This window comes from Rhododendron vialii, chromosome 11a (genome assembly GCF_030253575.1).
Source record: "Rhododendron vialii isolate Sample 1 chromosome 11a, ASM3025357v1".
Lineage (NCBI taxonomy): Eukaryota > Viridiplantae > Streptophyta > Magnoliopsida > Ericales > Ericaceae > Rhododendron > Rhododendron vialii.
This window is the reverse complement of record NC_080567.1, coordinates 21,660,558-21,682,805: the sequence shown is the minus strand read 5'-3', so window position 1 is coordinate 21,682,805 and position 22,248 is coordinate 21,660,558. Positions and strand designations below refer to the sequence as shown.

The window sequence follows — 22,248 nt, the reverse complement described above, 5'->3', positions numbered from 1 at the left end:
TGGTTCGGCAATGACATGCCTACTCCATGGAGATGATCCAGTTCTTTCACTATGAAAATTTTCCGTGCAAGTACATTGGAGGACGATATAACCCACACCAAACCCTTATACACTGACTCAAAAAAGAACACACTCTCATTAAATACGAGACTTGACACTTGCACACAAACTGTTTTTCTCCTCACTCTACCGGAAAATTCTTCTTCATGCATGCCATAATATAAGCACCCACCAACCCATGCATTAATAACATTAGCTGGCAAAGAGAAAATCAACTAGCACCAGTTAGCACTTCGGTTCCAGAGGCAAACAACCATATGTGCAAGACTTTTAATTAATTTGTTGGAATTTGAACCATCCCAACAAAGTGGTAAGAAATGGTGAGAAATAAAATGGAGCAATAAACGTTCATTCACTATTCCTCCTCCATTCTCATCCTTTTTCATTTGTTTTTGCAATCTCATTTACAGAAGAGTGTTCTCCTTTCTTTTCTTTTCTCGCGATTTCTCTCAATCCAAATGGGCTATTGGCCCCATTCCGCCAAAGTTCTTTTGTTTAAGTACTTATTTAATTTAATTCAAAAAATAAGTACTTTACGAGAAAATAAGTACTTATTTAAGTTGATGGTAGTGGTAGTGCCGGAGGGGATGGGGGTGGTTGAGTTAGTGGGAGATGGGCGAAGGAGATGGTTGCGGTGGCGGTGAGGATGGGGGAGGAGGTGGAAATGTGACAACTAGTTATGCTAGGGAGGACATGAGATGAGCATATCTGTGGGAGAAGGGTGAGAGATCATTTTAGGCTTAGAATTTTATTTTCTGTTAAACTTATCCATTTTCCTTCCAAAATGTTAATGTTTGTTAACGGATTTGGATGGAAGGGGTGATGTTGCTTGATTTTAATAGTTGAGTTGCTTGATTTTAATAGTTGAGGGGATCATGTTGATGAGTTTTTTAGTTGAAGGGGTGATGTTGAAAAACCGTGATAGTTGAGGGGTATTTTTGAAATTAAGTGGGGAGAAGCTATTTATAGGAGGCGATTTCAATGGTCATGTGAGAGTGCATAAACAAGAGTATGAGAAGGTGCATGGTGGCTTTGGATCTGGTGACCTTAATAAAGGTGGTCGGAGGATTTTAGATTTTGAAATAGTTTTTGACCTTATAGTAGGGAATAGTACTCTCTATAGAAAATGAGAAGAGCATTTAATTACCTTTAAGAGCGGAGCCAATAGAAGCCAAATCGACTATTTTCTTGCTAGAGGTGCAGACCGCTGACATGTAAGGATTGTAAGGTTATTCTCGGAGAGTATCTAGTGGCACAGCATAGACTTTTGGTGTTAGATATTTGTCTCAAGGGGAATATTAGAAGGAGAAAGAAAACTAGATGCCCACGGACTAAATAGTAGGGCCTAAGAAGGGAGAAACTAGAGGTATTCAAGGAAAGAATGTCTCAAGAAGTACGGTGGGGAGTGGAAGGCGATAGTGACAATATGTGAAATACCACAGCTGACGGTATTAGAAGAATATTGAAAGAGGTTTTTGGAGAGTCGAAGGAAAAATGCGCAATTTTTAAGGAGACATGGTGACGGAATGACAAGGTTCAAATCATGGTAAAAGCCAAGAAGGATTGCTTTAAAAAGTGGCAAAAAGACCGAAATGAAGAAAATTTTCAGGGTTATAAGCAAGCTAGCAAGGAAGTGAAGAAAGTCGTTAGGGATGCTAAGTTGAAAGCCTATGAGAATTTCTACGCTAGACTTGATAGTAAAGATGGAGAAAAGATTATTTATAAACTTCCCAAGTTATGAGAAAGGAGAGCTAGAGATGTTTCTCAAGTTAAGTGTATAAAAGGTATTGATTCAGTGGTATTGGTGAAAGATGAGGCGATCAGGGATATATGGAAGTCGTATTTCGAGAAGTTGTTAAATGAGAAACATGAATGAAGCTTTGGTGGGGAGGAAAAGTATGTACCTGGCGAGAGCATATAATATGATTTTTATTGGAGAATACAAAAGTTCGAAATGGTTAAAGCTTTGAAAAGGATGAAACCGGGTAAGGCCTTAGGATCAAATGGTATCTCTATTGAAGTGTGAAAAAGTCTAGGTGACCTTAAGGGTGACTTGGTTGACGAAATTGTTTAAGATGATTATCATGACTAGGAAGATGCCCGACGAATGGAGAAGGAGCACTTTAGTACCTATATATAAGAATAAAGGGGATATTCAAAACTGCAACAATTATAGAGGTATTAAATTGATGAGTCATACAATGAAATTGTGGGAAAGAGTTATTGAGTATCGCTCGAGGATGATGACTACGGTATCAGAGAAACAGTTTTGGTTTACGCCTGGAAGATCAAGTATGGAAGCTATCCACCTATTAAGGAGAATGGTAGAAAAACACAGAGCAAAGAAGAATGATCTCCATATAGTTTTCATAGACTTAGAAAAGGCTTATAATAGGGTGCCTAGAGACATCATATGGTGGGTTCTGGAGAGAAAATGAATGACTAAAGGGTATATTGAGGTGATTAGAAACTTGTATGAAAGTGCCGTCACTACCATTCGATCACCAGTAGTAGAAACGAGTGAATTTCTAATCACTGTAAAATTGCATCAAGGGTCAGCCTTAAGCCCGTACCTATTTGCCTTAGTTATGGATGAATTGACTAGACAATTTCAGGAGGATATCCTATTGTGTATGATGTTTGCAGATGACATTGTCCTCATAAATGAAACCGCTAGAGGTGTTAATACAAAACTAAAAATTTGGAGGGAAGCATTAGAGTCAAAGGGTTTTCGGATAAGTAGGAGTAAAACTGAGTATATGGTGTATAAATTTAGTGGTACTAACAGTGGGTACGAAGAAAGAGTGATGATCCAAGACCAGTAGATACCTAAGAGTAACCATTTTAGGTATTTAGACTCAATTATTAGTAGCGATGGAGAGATTGCCGATGTTGTGACCAGTAGGATCCAAGTGAGGTGACTTAAGTTGAGGAGCGCTACTGGCGTACTATGTGATAAGAGGGTACTCATAAAATTGAAGAAAAAATTCTATGAATCTGCCATCAAACTAGCGATGCTTTACGGGACAGAATGTTGGCTTATTAAGAAACAACATGTGAACAAGATGAGTGTAGCGAAAATGAGAATGTTGAGGTGGATGTGTGGTAAGACTAGACGAGACAGAATTAGAAATGAAACGGTTCGTGAGATGGTAGATGTAACACCCATAGAAGAGAAGTTGAGGGAAAATAAGCTAATGTGGTTTGGGCATGTCTACCGTAGATCAGGAGATGTAGTAGTTAAGAGAGTGGGTATGATAGCTTTGAGTAGCAATGCTATGAGAAGGGGTAGATCTAAAATAACATTAGATGTTGTGGTGCGCAGCGATATTAGTATAGTAGGTTTCTGTGAACAAGTGACTCTTGACAGAGTTTAATGGAGGAAAATGATTTATGTAGCCGACCCCAAGTGATTGGGACATAAGGCTCGGTTTGATTTGGTTTGGTTTAAGCCTGTATGATTACAACAGACAAGATTGTCATATGAATATTCACTGAGCTAGGTGATATTATTATGTTATAAAAGCTAGCTAGAGAACATAGATCCATGCAATTTCAGACCATGCAAAGACAATTAAAAGAACAGAAGATCTAACCTGGAATCATCATCAAAGATTTCTGTCTAATCAAGGTTTCGAAAGCTCCATTTTCCCATTGTATACTCGCCTGATCAAATTTTTGCACCTCAATAGAATCCTCATAATAAAAGAGAAAATACACTTTCAACCTTTTTGTGGGATTTTCAACTTTATAGATTTCAATCTCCCTGACAAAGGCCATGTCAGGTGGTATACAATAACTGTCCAAGGCTTTAAAATGTTGACGATATCCTGATCGCTTTCTATTGCATAAAAGTGCACTGGTGGAAGCTGCTTAGCATTACTTGATGATGCAACATCAACCCCTTGATGGTGCTTTCGAAGAATTACGTTGTTCGAATCCCCAACCACAGGATCAGTCTCATATCTTTGGACTCCATTTTTCTGAAGCTGACATCCCAGTTTTATCATTCATGGCCTCCTTATTGCCACTTTTGTCATTCTTATTCACAGATAAAGAAACCGATCCAGAGGTTTTTCCTTTCCTTCCTTTCCCCTTTCCTTTGGCATGGCCTCCATTTCCAGCATAAGGTTGAGGGTGATCTTTAACAAGAGTATCTTTTTTATCGTGTTTACTTACTTCTGTAGCGGCGGCTAGCAGTGCATCGTTTTCTTCTGCATTTTGTCCAAGTGTCTTTCGGAATCATTCCATCAAGTATACCGAAACCTTTAGGATCTTTTGCTTTCTTTTTATCAAGTTTTGGTAGGCTGTGCAGCTCTATTTTGCTCAGTAGATATTTCTCCCACTCTTCCTGCATGGCCTTTAAACAAAAATACATAAGAAAGCGTTCAGTTACTAGTTACATTTTCACACACATACACTAACACCCCATTAATTGCTAAATGGATTATAATGAAGGTCAATGAATACATGAACTTCACATTCAAAGGGATTTATGAAATGCACTATATGACAATGTATATGCAATTCTTTCGAACCACTCCTACTTGCGAAATACAATTTAATAAAAAACAACACAGAACCAAGAGGATAGAAAACACAAGTTCTTATATAATGGATAGACAAGAATTCCATTAATTAACGAGAGGTATGAGATAGGCAAGCAGTCCAATAGTTGTTTTTCCGCTAAAAGGAGGAAGGACGGGGCAACAAGTACGAGGCAATCCTAACTAGGCACAACCATAGCAGCCCCTACCCATAGTTGTTTTTCCGCTAAAAGGAGGAAGGACAGGGCAACAAGTACGAGGCAATCCTAACTAGGCACAACCATAGCAGCCCCTACCCCTTGGGGAGCTAATACGTTGAATGGTTTGATGAGATATTTTCATAAATTAGTTGCTATAAGAGCTTCCAACGATCATTGAATCACAACTCTACTAGCAAAGCTCTTGCAAAAACATGGTTGTGGGCCTTCCCTGCTGCTTGGCTTAAGAGTAAGAGTAAACAGGAAAAGTGAAAATCATTTGCCGGGTAAAAGTTATCTACTATAAAGACCTTATGTGGGCCTTTGATGATGCAATCTTCAAGCTGCATGCATGAGCATTCATCTTTGCAGGCTACTAAAACAATGCCATTATCATCCTCTTCACCTTCGATCACAGGTTCTACCCTTGACAAAGGGTGCGTCTCTCTTTCCTCTTCTATTTCTTCAAGAACCTCCTGAAAAACATGATCCCAAGTAAATATGGTGATAAAATGCCTGAAAATTGCTAAAAGATTTCCTATTGATCCCAAAATTTATAGTCAACAATAATAGCAGAACAATTAAACATTATGCTATAAGAAAGCAGAGCTCAATTGACAGTAACTTTCCCTATGATATGCTACTTTGTTCTATACGCGCACACAGTCACAATACATGGTTGCAAATTGTTGCTTTTCTGCATATGACGTGCAAATACCAAAGAAAAATGGACTCACTCACACGCAACACCTTCCACTTCGGTGGCTCCTTCAAGACTTCCTCCAAAACTATTCCACTATTTGTACTCGTTGGCAAAGAATCCACACGCGTAGGTGGAAAAAGTCAGGATGGCTGTTTGTCCACAGTCAACAAATTATTCAAGCCTATGGCAATTTTCTGTCCACAAACAAGTTTCAAATGTAAGCATTTTCAAAGCAGTAACGTTATTTTTTCAGCGCTACTTTGAATCTCAAAATAAAAATAAATATGCTAAACAAACCAGAACGATACAATTTAAAACCATGGATAGCAATATAAATGTAGAACAACTTTGACCAATGACAATACGGTACCCAAAAAGAGCTAGAGAGAGTTAAACAACACATGGCATCCAAAAGCACACCTTCTTTCTCTGCAGTGCTATCCTCCAGCTTTCTTTTTTTAGTTGTCGCACTTTTACTCTTCCCAATCAATTTCTCACTGTCCAACCTTCAAAAATGATAAAACACGCTTTTTTGCATACTCCAAATATCTTGTAACTTGATTCTGCAATTATCCAAACAGATCTAAAATTCTATGCCGCTCTCAGTGAATCCAAGTACTTCAAGTAAGTCACCGCATCATACCTACATATGTAGAATATCAAAATGTACTAAAATGAGACTTACAGAGAAGAGATAACCAAAATATTTCACCACCAGAGTTGCTATCTATCAATTTCCTAACCTTATAAGAACAAATCCATAAATCACTATAGTCACAATAACGGATGCAAGACGTTATGAATTAAATAAAAATCAACAACATGCAAGATGCTTCAAACTATCAATCCCCATTGCCACAGGGGACCCCAAGGCTCCGTTCGTATTCTCAAGAAGGGACCAAATTTCATGGATTCGTCACGATTAAATATCCACCTGATAGAAATCTGACAAAAAAGCATCATAGAATATATACCTGGGTTAGTAAGGTTTCAATTATATCCCCTTGGCCCACACTATAGGTCCATGAGCTTACTCATAGTATGGAAGTATATAACTCTTTATTATTAATCCAATCAAAAACAAACAAAGGAACTTTTGGTTGACAAAAAGCTAATGCAACTATCGCTTCAAGTCTCCAGAGGTTATGCTCATGGTGCTTTTGAACTAATGCCATCTACAAAATGAACGACTAGTGCAAATTCAGAAACAGGAGTCTCTCAGCACAAGAACTACCAAATTTTAAGATATTGAGGGAGCTTCATTTTGAAACCTGACAAGGTAATCCATCAACTTCCTCAGCGTTCTCAAATCCGATACAAGCTGCTTGCTCTTCTTCCCCAAAGTATGCCAAATGGGATCCAACTGCCGCCTCACAATCTCACCAAACGACTTGAATAACCCTTTCTCCACCGTTAGATCGTCCACATCCACCTTATTGGTCTTCCTCATCTCCCTCAAACACTCATCCATGACCTCGATCATTGCCTTCTGAATCCCCCTCATGTAGGGGCTACATTGGTACCCTAACGTCCACCACCTCCGACGGATTCCTCTCCAAATCCTGCGACACATATACCTGAAACATGGGCGGCTCTATCATCAATTTAAGGGTTCAATCTATCCCTCTGTGTTCAACAAATGCATTAGAAATTTGTAATCTATCTATATAATATGACAAGGTGGTTTTTTGTAAAAATTTCTAGGCATACAAATATATATGCATTTACAGTCGTTCGATCATACTTAGTGATAAAGTTATAGCCGTTGGATCAAATGAATGGAGCTCTCTCTCTCCACATAAATTACTCCCATTAAGACATTGTATTCAAAACCACCCATTAAGACATTATTCAAATGAAAACCAAAATCATATATAACATTTGTACAAAACCGAAATCAAAGCCACTGAGATCACCGAAATCAAAGCCAACATTTCTTTTCCTATTAGAAATTCTATGGATACCGACCTGAGCACACCGATCATGGTCAACGATGGTACACGGGGCTCACTCCGGACCCCGCACGGATGATCCGACCCATTCATTAATTTTAAAAAACAACAACGAATGGGCTCGTGAAAAATCAGCTCCATCCGATATGTGTAAGCGCTTGATCAAATCTCCCCATTTTTTAAAAATCAGAAAAAAAATGGAAAGATTGGATGAAAAATAAGAAGATTGGATCGAACATTTATACATATCGAATGGAGCTGATTTTTCACAAACCCACTCAATTTTTATTTTAAAATTATTAAACGGCTCGGATCATCCATGCGGCTCTAGAGTGGACCCCTCAAATGGTCAGTACGTACGATTTGTGTGCTTGGGTCAGTATCCGTAGCATCCTCCTTTCCTATTTCTAGGCTATCAAACGTATATCATGGAAATCACAGAAAATTTTCTATACATTGTTTATATGATTTTCACATTCTTCTTCATTACTTTCTCTACATCTCCCCTCCTCTCTCTCCCTCTTGGGAAGTTCAATACCACCAAAATCTACTTTACCAGAACCACCTAGGTGAGTTCTTCCATTATGTTTTGTATATTTGCAACCTGTTTTCTTTTCATTAAGATTATGATGTTTATCAATGGATATGTTGCGTTATTGTTTATAACATAGTTGAATTTGTTAGACACAAGTTGGTATATGCACGTAAGTTCAGTATTAATTTGCGTGTTATGATTGTTTGAACCGTATATTGCACGCAAGTTCAGTATTTATTTTCGTGTACTGATTGTTCGAGTTGTGCCTTCAGGCACAGACATACGTTGATCAAATGGTTTGATTGGGTTTGGAGGGAAACCCAAATTTTTCAGCGTTTTATTTATTTATTTTTTGGGGCAGCTGTTGACGTGGGGCCCACCCGCCATGTCAGCATTGGAAGACTTCGAGGAACTTCCAACTTCGGGGAACCAGGTCGGGAACGGTAGACTTATTGATAGCCAAAGTATTTGTTAGCTGCACCTTCCCAGGTGAACTAGACCCCTTCCCTTTCCTGCCAACACCACCTGTATGAGTAGATCAGATGGTTTTTCTTTCTGTTCTTGGGCGGGCTTAAGGGCTAATGTAAGCACACATCCCTCTCTCTCAATCCTTTAGGATATATTCCCTTCGTCCAAATTGCTCGTCCTTTTTCACTATTTTTGAGATATAAACAATTAGGATATATTCCTTTCGTCTCAAATTGCTTGTCATTTTTCACTATTTATAAGATATATACAGTTTTTTGTGTGACATGACAGCCTAAAGAGGACCAGCAATTTAAAACAAAAAGAGTTAGATTAAATTATGAATGCTGATAATACCAAAACCCTTTTTGTTCCTTCCAAAACTCTTTTTGTTCCTGTCAAAACTCAAGGTGTGTCTTTTATGACATGACTTAATTACCCTCCACTACACCACTTGCTTTACGAAGTGTCCCTTCAAATTCCAAAGCATTATTTAATCGTTCCTTTTTTATTCTCCTACTCTAAACCCATCAAAGCTTGAACGGAGAGAGGCTGCACAGAGCTTGGCTTGGGTTTTCCTTTGGCAATCCCCAACAAATCTATTGCTCTATTCTTTAATCAGGTAATAATTAAAGAAATATTTTATCCACTGCTTGTTCTTTATTCGAGCTCCCCCAATTTTATTAGTATTTTTACTGTTTACTATTCCTTCCGTTCCTGAATAAGTGTTCAGCGCGCAAAACTAAGCCTTAAAAAAGAAGCATTTGTTTCGTTAAAAAAATTAATTTTTTTTTCACAAATCAATAGATAACAATGAGTTCTATTAGAATGTGAAAAAAAATTAATTTTTTAAATAAAAAATATGCATGTTTTGTAAAGCCTAATTTTGCTCGCCAGACACTTATTTAGGGACGGAGGGAGTACAACTTTAGGGCTTGAACAGACACCATCGCTTAATACATAGAGTTTGAACTTTTAGGGCTTGAACAGACACCATCTTGCTACCGGGTAAATCCAAGTTTTGAATTTCATTCCAACTGATAAAAAAAAGAATTCCATTCCAACAAAGCTACTACGGTCAAAAGCTTCTGACGACAATGATAAAATTGGGGAAACTACGTATCAGTTTCTATTGAAGAGAATAGGAACCTTGCTTCGTTAATTCACTGTTCTTTCTCTTGGGTCCCTAGAAATTGGAATGGGATTGCCCATTGTGTGGCATCCCATTATTTAAAGGGAGCTATACCAGTTGATTGGGTTTCTACAATCCCCCCTGGCTCTCCCTTCCATTTTTTATGCAATAAAGCCACGTTTTTTCCTATAAGGATCTATCAATTGTGAAGAGACATTTTATCCATTTTTTATGCAATGAAGCCACGTTTTTTCCTATAAGGATGGCTCTCAATTTTGAAGAGACATTTTCATAAAACAAGTGGTGTAATAGTAGTTTTTCTACTGCATAAGAAATTACAGAAGACTTTTGATACAGAGTATTAACTACTAGGTATGGTCATAGAATGAAAAGTGCACTATGAATTGTGGGATCAAAAAAAATTTTAACATCAATTTCCTAAATTATTAGGTTTAACAAATAACAAAATAAAAAACAGGAAGCCAACGTACATAAAAGAGAGAGAAGTTTCAGAATGATTTGGGAGGAGAGAGAGAGAAAAGTTTCAAAATGATTTGGGGGGAGTGGTGGTTTGGGAGGCCCGCACGAGCGAGTTCTGCAAAGTAAGCAGCGTCTACGCTCGGCAAGCCTATAACCCCTCCAAAAATTCGTGCGCAACAAAGTTTATGTCATGCGCGGCGAGCAGCTCTCACCACTCGCTTTGTTTTCCTTACTCATTAGTTTAAGGCAAGTTTCAATTGTGAACAGCTCCTCATTATTTATATGGCCTTCCAAGGATGGAGCTCTTCCTCTATACCCGATGTGGGACAAGAAGAGGACGTTCTGTTTTGGTAAACAAAGTTGACGTTCTTTACTTTTGCTTCCAGTTTGCTCCTCCAACTAGGGATGTATTGACATATCCGAATTCGAACCCTCCACCCATCCTTCAAATCTGTCCCAATCGGATATATTTTCGGTCCTCCATCCCCACCCCGAACGGAGAACGGAGATCTGATCGGAGATTCGGATATCCGAATTTGAAAAAAAATAACACACCAGATTTTGGATCAAACAGAGTAAAAAAATAGATTTTCGATAAAACCAAAAAAACCACTTACCACCGGGATAGCCTCCAGTCCCCAAGGTTTGAAAGGTTTGGCTTTCATGAGATTTGACCTTGCAACCCCTTGGGGGCAAGCCCTTTAATTGTTGTCTCATGCCGCTCGGCCAAACCCTTTTGGATTGCCGAGTACCTTGTTCGGTGTGGCTTGTTACATGGATCGTAAGGGGGGAGTTTAGTTTCTGTTTGGCTCCATTCAGTTGGGAAGAATTTGGTCAATGGAAATTATTTCCGAGGAAAGATTAGTCAAGGATGGGATTGGATTAGTAGAAAATACATGGAGCCTACCTTGTTAGAGATTGTCCCCTAATCCCATGGGTAAATAAACAAGTGGGGTGGGATTGAATTATGGTTGGGACTAAATGAGACAATAATCCCTTATATGGCTCAATATTGTATCCCACCTCCCTCTTGGGATTAATAATCCCAAGACTAACCGACCTTCGGATAATCTTGCTACTTTGATCCAACGGCCGATATTACTACTCAAAATTTTATCCCATCCTTTATCCTCTTTTAGCCAAACACAGTATAGCTAATCCCATAATATTAGCTTATCCTCTTGAGATTAAAAAAAAAAACCATGGACCCCCTAACTTGGATAATCACAAACTTTGTGCACCTATAATTTGACTTTTCTTTACTAAAAATGAATAAAATTCATTTAAGTTCGTGAGAAAGTAGATAGATACGTCAACAACCATTTCCACCCAATCAAACGTTACGAGTTAAGCAAAATGGATGACTGGAATCACTCCCATTAGCCTGAGACAGGCCCCATCGATGATTCACAGCACTCTACTGTGCCTTTTAGGCACTGCAGGGTCCCTAACTTGGATAATCACAAACTTTGTGCACATACAGACCAAAAAAGAAACACTTGTGCAAATATAACGTCATTAACGTGGACTTTTACACATTCATGTGAGCTTAAGTGTGTACAATTTTATTTTATTTTTGGCAAAATGAAGAAGCATTTTATTCATCAGATAGGTAGAAACCTATACATCATAGATAAACAAGCCCCATGACGGCAGGTTGGAGGTCCACGTAGTAGAACCTCCAAGAGATGGGGCCTTTTTCGCAAATACATGTGCATCCCCGTTACAAATTCTATGAACGTAGTTATGTTGGCAAGACTGAAAACAGTGCATAATCGAACGACAATCTTGAATCAACACAGCAACATCAGTTGGAGAAGTTTTAGTCGAGTCAAGCATCGAACTGTGGCTTCTGCATCTGATTCCAAAACAACCCGTTCCAACTTCAAATCCAGTGCCAAATTAAGCCCTTCAAGGATAGCCAATGATTCAGCTACTCTTGGAGATTGGATTCCATTGAAAGATCGCGTTTCTATCCCTAAGACATCCCCAGAATGATTCCTCACAATGGCACCCACCCCTGCTGCTCTGTTAGTCTTCGAATCGCCACGCCCACATTAACTTTGATCAAACCAAATTCAGGCCTCTGCCACCCAATATTTTCAGGGGTTCTCTGGATACCTTCACCCTTTGTATTTGCTCACCGGAACTCCTCAAAAGCAGCTTGAGCTTTCATGTTGACTGCCTCCGTTGGCCAAGCTCTGTTGTTAAACACCCAGACATTGCGTGATCGCCAAATCCACTAACAATAGCTCAAGCCAAGTCCAATCACATCACCTGGTAGCCCTGCTTGCTCGATCTTTTGCTCAGTCAAAATCCACCAATCTAATATGGCACAGAGATCTCCCAGATCCACTGGTATAAGCCAAAAAGGAGAAAGAAGCCATACTTTGACCGCTGGTTCGCATCGAAAGGACAGGTGACATAATGTCTCTCCATCTCTATCACAGATTGCACATATTGGATTTGCCTATACCTTCTTCTCGAACAGTCTTGAATTAGTAGCAACTATATTCCTGAAACATTTCCATGCGAAAAGCTTCACTTTGGGAGGAATCATGAGACCCACAGTTTCTTCCAAACTCGATCAAGTTCCACGGTTGCCCTGGTTTCCTCCCCGGTTGTACAGTTACAACAGATTATCAAATAAAATTAGCATCTATTTAAGATGACAGAAAAGCTCTAACCAAATACATAATAGAGGTAATATCTAGAATGTACATGATTTGAAAAAAAAGAGTTAAAAAGGTTGGAAACATACAATACTGATTTCGCCTGGATGTTAGTACAAATAATTTGGGAAGTTGAAAGATGAGGCAGGACTGCAAAGAAGAACTTCCAGGAAATACAAATAATTTGGAATCCTGGTGTTGTATGTGACTGTCTTATTTTCTCGCTCATATAGCATATCCATCAATCACAACTTTGTTGCTAAAATCTCAACAATTTTTTATGAAAAACTAATTGCGAAAGGGAGACAATTGGACTTGAAGATCCCGGAAATCCATCGTTTATTTATCTTCATTACCGGAAGGAGTTACAAAACTGAGTACAGGTACAACAAACAACAGTACACAGGAAGTTAATTTGCACCATCAGTTTTACTTATGTATAAACAAGCATCCAGATCAAACCATTCGGACAAGCTGCTCAAGCAGTGGCCTTTTTAATCTGCCGAATCCGCAAGGGTACGGGCTTTTCCAACACCGAAACATTAATGTTGTTCCAAACATCGGGAGTTGTGGGGAGGTGTGCGATTTTCTCTGCAATTTCCATGTCTTCTGGAAGAACAGAACCAAACACAGTGTATGATTTCTTCCACTCTTTGTGATTTGCTAAGCTTATAAAGAATTCTGGACCGGAGCCAATCCAAGCAACCGAACCTCTCCTGATGTCTGGGCAGACTTCGATGGGGATCTTCTGGAAGGTGGTTCCCTGGGCTTCAAGGGTTCCTTGAATCAATGCAAATGGAGGACCAAAGGAAGCCTACATAGGTTAGGGAAACCGCATTGGGTTAGAAATAGAAAACACTAGGTAGAAATAAGACTGAAATCATTTTGACTAATTTATTAATCCATAAGGGAAAAAAAGCCCCAATGCCATCAGTGTGGTTGATCAACTGTCAACAAGATGTGGGAAAAAATAGGCTCCAACCACACAATCTTTTTTGTTTTTCGTATTCGTCAAAGACTTGGATATTAGCTCCATCTGCCTTTTAGTGAAGCTGCATAACTCAAGACTGTTTTACACCAATAAAATTGCAACAGAGAAACGAAAAAAAAATGACATGACATTACCCGAAAAGAAAATTGCAAAAGTAAAAAAATGACATACAAGAAAGAGAATGAAGGATATTTAACTTCACTAGTCAACAGAAATCTTTATTCAAGGGATACAAGTATCCCGCCGATCCCAAAAAAAAAAAGGGATACAAGTATATCCCTGAACTGAAATATAGAAGCAAACCCAACCGTTTTAAAACTTTGAGAATTCTACAAAGATGCCTAAACATAGAAATAGCTAGATGTGGGGTGTTCACAATCAACTACTTCGCAAAAGATGTAACTTTCTTTTGCTGTGTCCGTATTATGTGGCAAATTGGGTCACTTACAAGAGGAGAGTAAGAAGTCTTACATCTTTTAAGTGGTTTCCTTGTGAGTCCCAAATTTGGCCACGACCCTCTGCACGATAAAATTGGCAACCCGCACAGTGGCGCACATTCAACAACTCAAGAATGAAGGCAACCGAATATGGAGCACAATCTGGAAAAAGCTGCACAAAACCATCTAGTTACAAGGAAAGAAAATGGATCAAAGAAAAAAGAGGACAACATGAATACTGCTTGAAACAAGGATATAAACCAAGCTTCCTTTTTTTTTTTTTTTTTTCTGATAAGTGATACAAGGATATAAACCAAGCTCATGCTGCAGGAAGAGATAAAAATTTCTAAATAACATGATGGTAGGTAGACCGTGGAATAAGAAGGAAGAATATTTAGTTGATGCTCTATTCAAGAATAGTCAACATTTAAAAATGGGGTGGTGTTGTGTTATTCACAGTACCAGATGTAAAAAATTCATCACAGTCACGGTGGCTAAGAGCATCAAGTTTAAGCCTTGGGTCCAAAATACCAGCTTTTCAGTTAATCCATCACAAACATGGAAGTTTTTCCATTCAAAATTAAATCTCTTGTTTAGTATAAGCCAATTTTTTCTTTAAGGGGTAGCTGCCGAGTAAGAACTCCTCTCTGCCCTAGCAATTGTAGTTATTGGTGGGGGTTCGGTTCGTTAGTTCATATTTGTTTAGTCATTCATAGAGTGACTTCAGCTATGCATTACACAACTAATGCCGATCTAGCTTCAAACAGCATAGCACACATTGTGAGAGATGTTGAAGGGGGCTGGATTATAAGCATATGCAAATCTACCAGGGACATGAGTATTCACCTTTATATGAAGCGTGCCATATTCTGTTTCCAAGCCAACAATGCCCTGTCCGAAAGAAGAACAGAAAGATTTGTTAGTTGCAAAAAGGTAACAACAACATGGGAAGTAAATATACACAGCCAAACAACAAATTTTACATATCAAATCAATACAAAGCAATACAAACAATGCCTTCAGAACCAAACCAATACCAGCATGCAGGAAGTACCCTGAAACAGTACGCTACTCAGTAAGTACTGTGCGGATAAAAAAACTGTGCGGATAAAAAAAAAGAGAGTAAGTAATGTCTAGCAGCCATACCTATTCCACAGTCCCTTGTTTCTATAGATCCTCTACACTAGATCAAGAGATATTGGACTCTAAAATGTAGATAAACGGAATTGATAGATTTGGTAGGAAGTAGTTGATGCTAAAAATCTTATTCTTGTCAAGTCCAGAAGGAAACTCTAGACACCTAACCAGCAGATGAGTCCACACTGCATGTCCATGGAAATTGTATAAGTATCTTTTTTTTGCTCGGCAAAGTTGTATAAGTATCTTGAAAGGGAGAAAGTTAAGACAGCCCAAAGAAGTCTACTTTAAGCTGTCATACATAAAATCAAGATCTGTTTCTGGAGTTTACTTCAAGTAACCCAACGGTTCCTAAAATCTACTTGTCAAGATTTGTTGATCATTAATCCGATACACATATTTTCTGACAAATAAACAGCTTATATGGGACAATAGCTTCACCAATAAGTAACAATAAAATCTTGTTATGTAAGACTCACTTTTTTTTATTCCTAGTTAAACATGACTTGTATACAAAAATCATGGAAAAAGTAACTAAAGAAAAGTACCAAACTTGTTTACCTCGCCTTTTCCAAAGATAAGGCCAGACGTCCAACTGACCTTGTTTCCTGCCTCTTGCCGTTCAGGAGCTAAGGTATCTTTCTGTTTCTTTAACCAGCACTACGTAAACAACATTACGAAATGTCATTACAAATCCATTCTTCAAACATAATGCAATATAGAACATTTGACAGATCTTAAACAACTGAATATGCCAAAACAATACAATCCCTGAAACATGTGAAGTGGAACCTTTGAATTTCATTGAACAGAAGTTAGATCTATCAAAAATCCCAGTGCAGTAAGCTTTACAGGTACCAGGCAAAGATCAATCGTTTACTCTTTGGATCCACTACACAGGTAAATTGTCGACCCAATTCATCCATGGAATCACATCGTTCAGACTTCATAAGCGTTCTTCTAACTTGGGATCTATGGATTTACCAAAAAAAACTTGGGATCTATGGAAGCTTTGTATGCAACAAAATCACAGTTACATGGGGTCACATCAATGTTTGAATGTGCTCATGAGATGCAATTTTAGGAGCGGCCTATTATGTGAATTGCAAACTAACCAAAGCGATTTTTGAACCACAGCACAATGACAAAGGATTTTACAAACCAACCCAATTGAAGCACAATAAGCCCCAAATCAAAATAAAGCACAATAATCCTCGTCACAAACAAATGATCATAAACCCAACAAACCAATTCCATGAAAAAAAACATCCAAAAGACATGTAACCAATCATCAAATTCCAGCTCACCTCACCGAATTGCGATCCACACGCATCCCGGTTCCCGCAGAAAACCCAAGTGTCACACAAACAAGGCCCATCATTCCCCGTACACATGGCCTTACAAGCTCTACAACACTCCTCAGAAGAATTAAACTTGAATTCAGAACCCCACTTCACAGCAGCCCCCCACAGCTCCAAATTCTCCATCCCTCTACAACACTCCCCACTCTCTCTCTCTAAACCCTCGTCATCCCCACCGTGTCCCCCGACCATTTCCAAAGACTCATTGGTGTTTCTCAAAACCGTTGATGCAAACATGTAGACCACTGTACAAGAGAGGAGACCCATCAAGAGGAGGGCCAGAGGGGCCCAGCGAGTGGGTTCGGAGTCAATTGGCTTCCGACCCATTTGAGATCGAGGGATGGAGAGAGAAACCCAGAAAGAGTTTTGGGATCTTGGAATGGATCCCTGAGATTTGGGCAGTAATGAGGGTCAGTCGTTGACCTGAGAAACCGACGAATCTGATTTGAAATCTATTGCTTTTATAGGCATTGTATAATCAAATCATAAACTCAAGGTTGTTATCTCACCGGTATTTTGCATATCTAATAGTCTAATAAAAGTCTCGGTTCTAATACCGGTTCTTACCGGCGAGTTCCGGAAAATCCGGTCAAAATCGGACGAGATAGGGGTACCGGAGATTTCGTCCGGTACCGTTCTACACGACTGTGACTGGGCCTTACAAACCTATCTCATCCGATCGCGCACCAGAGAGAGAGAAGGAGTGAGAGCCCCACAGAGAGAGAGAGAGAGAGAAGGAGCTATACGTGTAGCCTATACCTGTGTTTGCACTTCGCCATGGATGGTTGACTGGCTGACGAGAGAGAGAGAGAGGCGGGGAGGATGTGCCGGTAGAAAAGTTCATAATTAGAAGCCTAAATGAGTTTTTTTTTATTTATCGGAAACCTTTGTTATTACTACTACTAGTACTATTTACATGTTACAACTTACACGTGCACCTAGTTCAGAAAGGATAAATGAGCCCTTAACGAGCAAACATGTAGAGTACTGGCTCTGGCGTAGCTAAAAGTTAACGATAGTGAAGGTACTTTTTAAACGTACTTCAACAAAAAATAAAATCATAATTAGCAACACCAAAATAATAAAAGAATGTTTGTGCTAAAAATAATTATAAAAAAAAAAAACTAACACATTTACTAAGGAAGGTAGTAATTTCATAAACTATCAAAATAAATCAATTGTTTGAATTGTCTCAATGGACCAAGTCTAATAGCAATTAGATACACAATAACTAAAATGCATGTTAATATTTAGCAATCTTGATCCAATCAGAAAAAATGTGCTTTTCATTTCAAATTTTATGCTTAAACCTCTAATTTCGTCACGCGTTGTGAGTTCTATCGACAAAGACAAGATTACTTTCAAAATAGTGAATAATTAATGAAGTATAATGCATATAACTCATGATTTAGCCACTTACAAATTTGGACATTATGTATTGAGGAGTTTTAAATGGTGAGTGATGACTCTTTTTATTCGTTAAATATCTCACTTCGCAAGTGTAGTGGAATTGTTGTAATATTGGAAACAAAAAGTTGAGAATGAAATATGTACAAAATGTATTAAAGTAATTAAACAAAGAATAATTTAAGAAGCCAATTACAAGGAAAAATACAAAATCTGAAAAAAAGAAAAAAAAGAAAAAAAAAAGAGTATTCACTATTTAGTGGGGTCGCATGTCCCGCTCGTCCTCGAGTGGCTCCGCCACTAGGTACTAGTGCATGCCTTCGACGTCGTAGAACCATGAGCCCTGTTTTTGTTTGACGAAAACCTGAAAAAATGACTAAACCGCAAAGTTGAAGAACTAAACTTACCGTGACTAAACCGCAAAATTGAGAACTAAATGACCAATGCCCTAAACTAGGGGTGTGCAAAAAATTCGTGACCCGACGACCCGGCCCGGCCCGAAGGGTTTCAGGCGGAGCCGAACATGTGGTTCGGTCGGGTACGGGTTCATTTTTTGAAAAAAAATCGATTTTTGGTTTGGAGCTCGGGGTGCTGTTTTTCTTATCCGACCCGACCCGACTCAACCAAAACCAACCAATTCATATAGATTACTTCGGTTTTGGTCGGACCCAACCTGACCAAAAAAATCGGGCACGCGGACGGTTATTCCCACTCGTTTAGTTCGGGTTCGGGGGTGAACCCGCCCCGTCCAACCCGTGCACACCCCTACCCTAAACCTTATATTTAATGAAAACCCAAAAAAATGACCAATTAAAATTTTTTTGTGGGGAGGCAAGTGAGAGATAGATACCTGTGAGAGAGAAAAGGTGGTTCGGTGGTGGTTTGGGGTCGTTGTCGTCGTCGATGGTGGCCAAAGAGAGCAGGTGGCTGAAGATAGAGAGAGAGAGAGAGAGAGAGAGAGAGAGAGAGAGAGAGAGAAACGATGTTGGGAGAGAGAGGAGTGCGTGATGCCTTTACCCAAAAATAAGAGTTATTTTCCATGATGCTCTTTTTGTAGAATCCAACGGTTGAAACGCATTTGAAATTCAATCGAATAGCTCGAGAAGCGCTATGGTTTGTATGTGTAGATCAATATCATACGATATTACTCCATGGAACGATTTGGTTGGTTATGTAAGTAACAATAATTTTAAATACTCTAAATAAATATCTCGAAAATATTCTGAAAAAAATAATAATAATTCAGATCCACTTAGATGTGAATTTGAACTGTTAATTTTTCTTTTCAAGTACGTAGCATCGCTCAGTTTAAAAATGTATCAATGTTAATCATGTGATGTCATAAATAAGAAAGGGAGTAGCAATCATGTGATATACTAACGGCCCGTTTGGATGGAGGATTTGTTTTGGGTGGATATAGAATGAGGGGGAATTTGAAGATGGATATGTAATGAGGGGTGATATGTTAAGAATGGTGACTTCGCCTCTTAAGAATGGTAGCTGGATTTGTAATGAGGTGTTTGGATGATTTTTTGGAAAGGGGGATTTGGAAGGTAGATGTGATGGGATAATGTGTCAAATGACTTAATTGCCCACTTTTATTTTTATTTATTTATTTTATTATTATTTTTTTAATTTTTGGACAAAAAAATGTTAATTTTATTAAATATGGAATAAAAGGTATTCAATAAATCTTTAAAATGTTTTGTGACTCCCTTTATATTAAAAAAAAATTCGGGAAAAAAACTGAAAAAATTAAATTCTAAAAAATGTTTAAACCTCATTATTTGATTAAAAGGGGAAAACAGTGAATTTCTTCCCCAAAGTTATTCAGTGGCTCAGGAAGGAAACGGTGGCCTCCGATCTCGATCTTGGTCCATCAGGTTCAAAGCCTCTGATCCCATCCATCAGGTTCTCTCTCTCTCCCCGATCCCGTCCACCATCACCGATGACGATGGTTGCTCCGACCCACCATCACCGATGACGGGGCAGTCCCTTCTCTCTCTCTGATTTTTCTGGCGAGAAAAGGTAACACAACGCTCTTGATTTGCAGGGGTAGAATGGTACCAAAAATGTCCAAAACTCCCCTGATTTGCTAACGACAAGGCCCGGGGTGTCGTTACAAATCCGGGTGAAATCCGGGAGAAGGAGAATATGTAGTCCGAACAGTAAACAAGTCCGGGAGAGGAAATTTGGAGCCAAACACCGGATATGTGTGGGGCCGGGATTACATCGGCTTCTCGGCAAATCCGGGTACCATATCCGGTATCCAAACAGGCTGTAATATTAAATTAATGTTAGATGGATGTGATGTAAAGCCGGACTATTTGCAACCACAGGAAATTTGTGGTTGCAAATAGTCGGCCCCTTTATCCCGCGCCCCAGGTTGAGAGCTGGATAGACTTTCGAAACGACATCGATTTGGAAGCCGCGGGGAACGTAATTTGCAGGCGGGGCTCGCGGCCGGCGGAGATCGGCGATGGCCGCTGCGTCCGCCGGAAATCACCTCTCTTCCTCTTCTTCTTCTTCTGCTGCTAACAAACCCTTCAATTTCTCCCCCGATTCTCCACCGCAACTCCACCTCTCCCCCGATCAGCTCCGCCACTGTACCGACGCTCTCAGAGCTTTCAAGGACAAGCTCCAGACGCCTCAAGAGATACGCAAGGAGTTTCGTTCCCTGCAGGTTTCCATCCAAGCCATCTCAATTTTACTACTTTCCGTACAGGATATATACATGGAATTGTAGATACTTGCGTGGATATATGTATCTAACTCCAATGGCATAACCAAAATCGGATAACCAAAAGTTGCCGCATCAAGCTTGATTCGACCAAGCTTTGATTCAGAGGATCTCCGATTCTCCGTTTATTGCGAGGATTGTGAGCATGATCAGAGAGTCCTACTTAAGAATTATGTGACTAAGGTCTGGACCGTACCTGCCAATCCCACAGCCCTGAAGTTATGGACCTGGTAAACACCAGTGGCCCAAAGCCCTTTTTATTCCCATCAGTAGGAGTCAAGCGTGCGAGTGGTAAGCCCCATATTTGTTGTGATGCTCCCACTCGACCAATCCATTGCGTTAATGATGATGTATATTACATTGCTGTTCGTCGGTCTGAGGTTTCCTCGTTTTATTTAAATTTGAAGAGCATAATTTTGAGAATCTGTTTGTCCTATCTCTGTGGTTTAGCTTTTGTCTTCATCTCCAGTTTTCAACTTCCGACTAAGAATGATCGTGTGACTCAACTGAGCTAAGATACATTGCGACTCTTATCTTGTTTAAAACTGACATGCGTATCATTTCTTCTAAACACATTCTTAGCTTCTTTTTCACTATTTTTTTTTTCTCCTTTGGTTTTGTTGTAGACAAAGAAGTACTCCTCACTCCCACATTCTTAGTCATGTTTGAGAATTTAACTATTTAAACCATACGATCAATGTAATTGAATTCTAATGCAGTAACGTATCTCCTACTTTGCCTCCATATCTTTCTGGCTTTCAAACGTTTGTAGCTGTTTATAGTGGATAACTTTGAAAAGTTAAAAACTTTTTGCTTTGATTTTTCAAAATTGGCAATCTTTTGGGACAATCCCAAACAGGAAGGACGGACCAAGAATGCGGGACAAAGTGGGTTTCCGCTGCTATTTTGAGTAGAGTATAAAAGAACAATGTTAGTAATTACAGACATTAACAAGATACTTGTTTCGGCTTGCAGAATATCTTGGATTGTAAATATTTTGTTCTTCAAATATATTTTATCCTCCTCATTCTCTATTGTGATGCCTCTTTCTGAACTCACCCTTGTTTGTTTTCTGGTTATTTGACTAACTCCTATTGTGCTTGATAACAGAGCAATAGGACAAGAGTATTAGACATGAAGAGTAGTTGCTCGGTGGCTCTTGACAGTGTTAATTATAGCAAAAACCGCTATACAGATATCTTACCCTGTACGTAATCTAGTAGGCTTTGTTAACCTGGGAAGTTAAGATTCTTTAGCTCATCTTTTTTTTTTTGTTCGGCAAGATTCTTTTGCTCATCTGGTTGGGCATAATCATATAGAACTCATTGCATCAGTTGACAGAAACAGGGTTGTACTTAACCCATGCAATGATTACAGAGCATCAGCAAGGGGTTATATCAATGCAAGCTTCATCGAGGTCAGGACTTAAATG

The 22,248-nt window shown here is 39.0% G+C and overlaps 2 protein-coding genes, 1 non-coding gene and 1 pseudogene across 6 annotated transcripts in view; 1 reads left to right on the top strand and 3 right to left on the bottom strand.

Annotated features, from left to right (window-relative positions):
- Positions 1-3,651: 3,651 nt before the first annotated feature.
- Positions 3,652-7,178, bottom strand: LOC131306992 (DNA repair endonuclease UVH1-like; annotated as a pseudogene).
- Positions 7,179-10,164: 2,986 nt separating this feature from the next.
- On the bottom strand, positions 10,165-10,321 carry LOC131308991 (U12 minor spliceosomal RNA). The gene has a single exon (XR_009194664.1). It is a non-coding gene; the product is annotated as a U12 minor spliceosomal RNA (small nuclear RNA).
- Positions 10,322-13,065: 2,744 nt separating this feature from the next.
- On the bottom strand, positions 13,066-17,157 carry LOC131308262 (uncharacterized). 2 transcript variants are annotated; one of them, XM_058335134.1, is made up of 5 exons: positions 16,616-17,157; positions 15,870-15,968; positions 15,018-15,062; positions 14,206-14,343; positions 13,066-13,557 (listed from the first exon to the last, which is right to left on the bottom strand). In XM_058335134.1, the coding sequence occupies exons 1-5, from the start codon at positions 16,994-16,996 to the stop codon at positions 13,222-13,224; spliced, it is 999 nt and encodes a 332-aa protein (XP_058191117.1). In that variant the 5' UTR covers positions 16,997-17,157; the 3' UTR covers positions 13,066-13,221. The 2 variants fall into 2 exon arrangements, with proteins under 2 accessions (XP_058191117.1, XP_058191118.1); XM_058335135.1 differs by having other exon boundaries at positions 15,909-15,968; positions 16,616-17,156.
- Positions 17,158-20,407: 3,250 nt separating this feature from the next.
- LOC131308260 (protein-tyrosine-phosphatase PTP1-like) overlaps positions 20,408-22,248 on the top strand; it is a 30,693-nt gene continuing 28,852 nt past the window's right edge. Inside the window, exons 1-3 of one of the 3 annotated variants that reach the window (XM_058335130.1) lie at positions 20,408-20,759; positions 21,927-22,023; positions 22,100-22,233. In XM_058335130.1, coding sequence (XP_058191113.1) covers positions 20,556-20,759; positions 21,927-22,023; positions 22,100-22,233 — 435 coding nt within the window. In that variant the 5' untranslated portion in view covers positions 20,408-20,555. The remainder of the gene's footprint in view (positions 20,760-21,926; positions 22,024-22,099; positions 22,234-22,248) is intronic. The other 2 variants (XM_058335133.1, XM_058335131.1) reach the window with 2 other exon arrangements.

Bases quoted from the DNA above. Each gene is read 5' to 3' on its own strand.
- LOC131308262 (XM_058335134.1), bottom strand. From the start codon at position 16,996: ATGGGTCGGAAGCCAATTGACTCCGAACCCACTCGCTGGGCCCCTCTG. The intron at 14,344-15,017 runs GTGAATACTCAT...GGTTTTGTGCAG, and splicing joins ATGGCACGCTTCATATAAAG to CTTTTTCCAGATTGTGCTCC. The intron at 13,558-14,205 runs GTAAGACTTCTT...TAACCTATGTAG, and splicing joins AAGGAAACCACTTAAAAGAT to GCTTCCTTTGGTCCTCCATT.